At 36.3% G+C, this 6,104-nt stretch overlaps 1 protein-coding gene across 1 annotated transcript; it reads left to right on the top strand.

The window, feature by feature from the left end:
* Window positions 1-59: 59 nt before the first annotated feature.
* On the top strand, window positions 60-4,528 carry LOC114263722 (ATP-dependent Clp protease adapter protein CLPS1, chloroplastic). The gene is made up of 3 exons (XM_028204320.2): window positions 60-1,021; window positions 3,612-3,759; window positions 4,024-4,528. The coding sequence occupies exons 1-3, from the start codon at window positions 958-960 to the stop codon at window positions 4,283-4,285; spliced, it is 474 nt and encodes a 157-aa protein (XP_028060121.2). The 5' UTR covers window positions 60-957; the 3' UTR covers window positions 4,286-4,528.
* Window positions 4,529-6,104: the final 1,576 nt, after the last annotated feature.

Below are 6,104 nucleotides of genomic sequence, written 5' to 3'. Positions count from 1 at the left end.
AAAAGAAAAGGTAACCAATGAGAGAGAGAGGGGGTCAAAGGGGGTGGGAGGAAAAGGGGGGATGAATCATTACTCGAATAATAAATTTGCATACAAATGTAAAACATCACTAGTAATTGCTCAATGATTTGAGTAAGATTTCATAATTTTTTAACTCAAGATGATAAGATTATATGAGAGATTTAAACATTCCTCAAGTATAAATAATAGGGTCATGTATGGCACATATATATGTATCATATGTAATCCTTGATATTTATGGAATTAATTATTATAAATGTCATAATCGCATTGTTTACAAGTCATAATTAATAGAAATAAAATAATATCATAATTAACATTATTAATAAGTCATAATTAAAGGGTATAACATAAAATATATAATATTAAAATATGTTATAAATAACATAAAATTTCTCTATATAATATTAAAATATGTTATAAATAATTTATTAAACGAATTATGTTTTCGTGTTATTTCAAACTCATCCAATTTTTTTTTATCTAATCAAATTTCGTGAACAATCCCAATTCATCAAGTTTGTGTAGGATTCATTTCCAAAATTGACACCCAAGCAATGGTTCTGATTCAACATTTACAGGGCCGCACAAGACCCACTTGTGTTCTACAAAGAAATTATTAGTTGATCATGGAATACCGTCATGCTAATACTCTACATGTGTTTTGATTATTAAAAAAAATAAGATTTATAATTTTATATTAAATATTGGTGAAAAAAAATAAAACTTATAATTTTATATTAAATAATTAAAATCAAAGAATATAAAAATTTATAATTAATTAGAAAGATGACCGCATAATATCCTTATACCAACCAATAATTTTTCCCCAACAAACCACAAACTCTCCACTATAAATCCCATACCACTCAAAAAATAAAATAAAATAAAATCCAGAAGACTCTGTGTTGGGAGGGAGGGAGGGAGGGAGGGTCCATGGACACAGCCATTTGCGGTCGAGTCGCTCTTTCTCCCAATCAAGTTTTCCACCCTAAACCAGGTACCCTCCCTCTGTCTCTGTCTGTCTGTCTGTCTCTCTCCCTCTCTCTCTCTCTCTCTCTCCGGCTCTCGTGCTGTAATTTCATATATTGAGTTTGGTTATCTGATAATTACTTAATTCTCTTTTTGAGGACAAACCACTGTCATTTGAATACTTGTATGTAAATTGTGTCTGCTAAGCTTGGGACCTGAAGTTGGAAATCAATATGCTCTGTTAATGTTTAATAGAGTGTACTTATTGAAATTTCAATTATGAATTTGAGGGTAAATAATTGAAAAATTAGGGTCAATTGCTGCTAAAGCTGTCAATTTTGAAAATGGAAAATGCTCTTCTTTGTCTGAAATGCTTTTCTGAGACCTAGAAGAAAAAAAAGAAGAAAGAAAAAAAAGAAGAGATATATTCATGTAGAAAAATACATTTTGTTTAAATAAAGAGAGATTTTTGTCCCATGATTGAGACCCACAAGACAAGGGGAGAGGAATTACAACTTACTGAGCCTATGCAAATGCACAATTACCTTCAAAAGTTTTACAAATTGTATGTACCACACTAATATGAAGAAAAATAAAAAATAAAAAATAGTCATACTACTAGAATCAATATCTTGCCTCTATGTTACCTGGATCGTCCTACTATGTGAAGCGATAATGGGAACATGGTACACCACATTCTTTAAAATGTGGTACAATAGGGGTGGACTTGCATATATTTTTGTTTTTGCCATGTATATATCGGAAGGGGTGAGATGTTAGTTGTTAGTAGAGGAATAGGAACCACAAAGGGTATCAAAACCTCACACCATTAAGTGGTGCTGAACAACCATTAGCTCAAATGACTTGGTTATACTTGTATAGATTACACTATAAGAGTCTAAGATACTTATAAAGTAATTTTATTTTTAACAATTGGACATCCAATAATTTTTTATTTTTTATTTTTCCAATTTAATCACGTGGTAACACGTTTCTGTGAGCATTATAACCTATTCTTGACATTTTGTCCTGTAAAAACTTCGCTCACTTATTTTAAGACATTATATCTGATTCTTTTTTCCTTCCTAAGGAAAACTTTAGGTTGTGTTCATTCACATTTCCCTTTCTCTCTTCTTTTTCCTCCAAACCTAGGATCCAAGACAACCTTAAGAAAATATATTTGAAAAAAACTTTTGAGATCACTTTTTTTGTTTTTTTCATAAATAACTTTTGAGATCACTTTAGACTATTAAATTTGCTGTTTTGGAACGAAAATGTACATTTTTTTGGTGTGTGTATTCCAAAACGTAATTCACTAGGGGTATTAGCGTTTTCTAGTAATAGTGTCTTACCTTAAGCCAAGAATTGGCATCTCAAGTTCTAAGAATCCTTAGAAGGTAGTGCTTCATGTATATTTTGTCATGTTATACTTTTTCCCACAACATACATTCTAGTTTCTTTTCTAGTATATGGTAACTGATGGTGCGTCATAAACAAGTGGCCACGTTGTACTTTTTCCAGTGTCTCTAGTTTCTTCACTCTCAGTGCACGGCTTTCCTGCAATCTTCTTCCTTTCCCTCTCTCTATTGATCTACCCCTCACTTGTCCCAAGCCTACTATTCATATGGCAATAAGACTGCTATAGTGAAAGGCCTCTCATTTCATTCAGAAATATTTTCCCTATCACTATGCAAAGATTCCCCAAGGGGGTAAGGTAAGAGGAAATTAATGCATAGTCGATACATTTAAATCATAAGCATTATTATGATTTTTTTTAATTTTTATATATACCAACTTTTTTTTTTGAAAGATTTAATCATTTAGAATCCAGATTGTGCCTCAAGCAAGAAGCATTACGCTAAATGCAAGAATCCTATAAAGTTTGTGATAACAAATTATGTGAGAACTTTTCCCGCAGCATTTATTAACTTTCTTTATCTATTATATGTCATACCAGAGCCAAGATCATTCCTCGAAACTGTGGCCTCAAATGCTTCTATGTTTTAAAATTAATTGATATGGTTTTCTAGCAATTTTATTGCTTTCCCTCTCCCAGTGACGTTACCTCTTACTTGGCCCTTCCCCACCACTTTAAGGGAAACGAGGGTTTAAACGCAAGGGTGAGGACTGAATTTTGAATTTTTATTTATCTAACCAACTGGTTTTTGCATTAACCGATTGCCTTGTCTTGATAATCTCTTGGAAATAAATTTTTAATTTTTTTGTGAAATTTTCATCAATAGTTTATTGTATATCAAAAAACTACCACCAATATAAAATTATAATTTGGAATAGTGGGTGTCAAGAAGATTTATAGCCCATTTAGATCTGTCTCATTGCCGGGTGGCTCAGGATTAAGTTCAATCATGTACATGGAAAAATTTGTTTGGATGTGTGAAGGTCTACCTCTTTTAGGTAAGCTTTGCGATGTATACTTCTTGCGTCAATGAACAATTTTTCTCATGTAATACAGGATGGATCTCTTCCATTCTCTTTCTAGTTGAAGTTACTGTTTTGGACCAATGCATTTTGTGGTGAAATATCATCTGGATTTCCTTGTCTGGATTGCTTTGAGAATGCCTTATGCTTCTCCTATTTGATAATGAAGTGTATGACAGGTGATAAATACTCTCTTCATAAACAATGCATGAACCGGAGCATTTTTATGACATTATCAGCCGCGGCATCTGGGAAAGGTGGCGGCATTTTGGAGAAGCCAACCATAGAGAAAACAACACCTGGTCGTGAATCTGAGTTTGATTTGAGGTATGGGTTGCGAGATCTCTAAGCAGGGTTACTCACATTGTGTGTGGAATTGTATATTGTGAATATATATATATATATAAATGGGTAGGTAACCGTGTGTATATAAGAAGATTGGAAAATAATTTACAATTTATTTCTTGGGTACATGAAAGAAGGCTTTGGTTTAACTTTGTCTGATTTCATTTTCTCATGAGACATGGGCATATAATAAGTTAAAGCTAAAAACGGAAGATTGAACCACTTTGATTGTTTTCGGTTTTTCAGGAAATCAAGGAAAATGGCCCCTCCATATCAGGTGTTGCTGCACAATGACAACTACAACAAGAGGGAGTATGTTGTTCAAGTGCTTATGAAGGTCATACCAGGGATGACCCTTGACAACGCAGTTAATATCATGCAAGAGGCACATTACAATGGCCTGTCGGTTGCGATCATCTGTGCTCAAGTGGATGCAGAAGAGCACTGCATGCAGCTGAGAGGCAATGGCCTTCTGAGCTCCATAGAACCTGCAAGTGGAGGTTGTTGAGGCACTCCAGCAAAATTTGCATGCCTTTGGTAAAGTTAAACCTATATCATCTTATGTATTAGGATTCCGAATATATGTACATATGTTGAAAAACGTCTCGGTGATTTTGCCTGTATGATGTTTGTGGAATCAAAACAAGGATGCAAGAGTCCTGAAAAAACGTACTTCTCTTTCTTTGATGTGATCATGGGATATTCTCCTTTTTAATGGATGAATCATACAAAAATTAAGTTCCATGAAAAATGTTAGGTACTTATTGGGGAACTGTCTGTTTGTACCTTATGTGGCAAGCTTGGATTGGGCCATGTGGCAGGTTCAAGATTGGTTGCAGAATATGAGTAATGCTAGGGTGACTGATCATATTTGAATACTATTTGATGCTTGGATTAGCCCGTGTGACAGGAACAAGATCGGTTGGAGAACATAATTGAAGAGTAACGCATGCTAGGGTGACTGATTGTCACGACCCAAACCCGGCCCTATGGGTTTAGCACCGTAACCGGCCAGTAATCTGAGATTACCGAAGGCCTGCAGGACAGTAATACAGTAAAACAGAGTACAAGGCCTGGCGGAAGCCAAAACAGTAAATAAACAATGCCCAATGAGCTGCGACAGTCTATATGAAAAGATTTTTCATACATTTATACGTAAACAGTACAGAACGGTATGCACAATATTTACAATCATTCAGACTAGGGACTCAACCCTAGATAACAGTACGGTAAATATTCGGTCTATACAAAACAGTGAAACAGTACAAAAGGGGGAATTGTAAAACACCCCTAAGCCCTAACACGTTAGGCTCGGAACCTCGCAGTGAGGCACAAAGGCTGGCTTGACAAAACTGGAGTAACCCTGACGCCTCTACCTTCAATCCGGTGCCTGTACACCTACATATATATATGAGCAGTGAGCTAAAGCCCAGTGAATAACATAAAGCGTAAAGGGGTTTAGAATGAATGTCCTTACAGTAATGAAAACAGTTCATTTCAATCAGTATTTCAGTTGCTCAGTACAGTAAACAGTCATATGTGGTACATCCATTAGCATAACAGTAACAGTAGGTCTTAAAAGACCGAACAGTAATGATGGCCATCAGTCAGTAAACAGTAGTGGTTCCAACGAGGGAACTGACAGAGAATTCTGTCACAGTAACAGTAAGCAGTAGGTGCCAAGGATGCCACAATACAGTTCAGAATATAGGACATACATTCATTCAGTTAACAGTAATCAGGTCAGAAAACAGTACAGTTCAGTTGTTCAAAAAATAATCATTTGTGAACATATCTTTACACATTCGTTGCTCACAGAGTTCGGGCTACAGTATGCTAGAGCGTGCCTCTCCAGTCGCCAACCCTACACAATTAACAGATTGAACACAGCAAGCTACACAGCTGGGAAAGATAATAACTTAACCCCTAATGCCTCGGTGTGTTCTACATCTATATCCTCAACAAGATGTCTACAACTAGGCCTAAGAATGCCTAGAATGAGATGAGGATGCCAAGATGCACATTTAAAAGCATTTTCAGAAAAACAGAGTTCCGCTCGAGCGCAGGTTTCCCCGCTCGAGCGGTAATGCAACAAAGGTACACGCTCGAGCGTAAACTTTCCCGCTCGAGCGTACTGTAAAAGTACTGGATGGGTGAAATCTCCGCTCGACGCCCGCTCGAGCGTGAGACATGACTCCGCTCGAGCGCCCAATCCTCCGCTCGAGCGGACTGCAAAACAGTGCAGAGAGATGCTGGATGCTCGGATTCCACGCTCGAGCGCCACTTTCCCCGCTCAAGCGTAAGTGCAAAATCTGGGAATTCCAGAT

The sequence above is a fragment of the Camellia sinensis genome, chromosome 4 (assembly GCF_055761805.1).
Source record: "Camellia sinensis isolate YWXY chromosome 4, ASM5576180v1, whole genome shotgun sequence".
NCBI classification, from domain to species: domain Eukaryota; kingdom Viridiplantae; phylum Streptophyta; class Magnoliopsida; order Ericales; family Theaceae; genus Camellia; species Camellia sinensis.
This window is presented reverse-complemented; position numbering and strand designations above follow the sequence as displayed.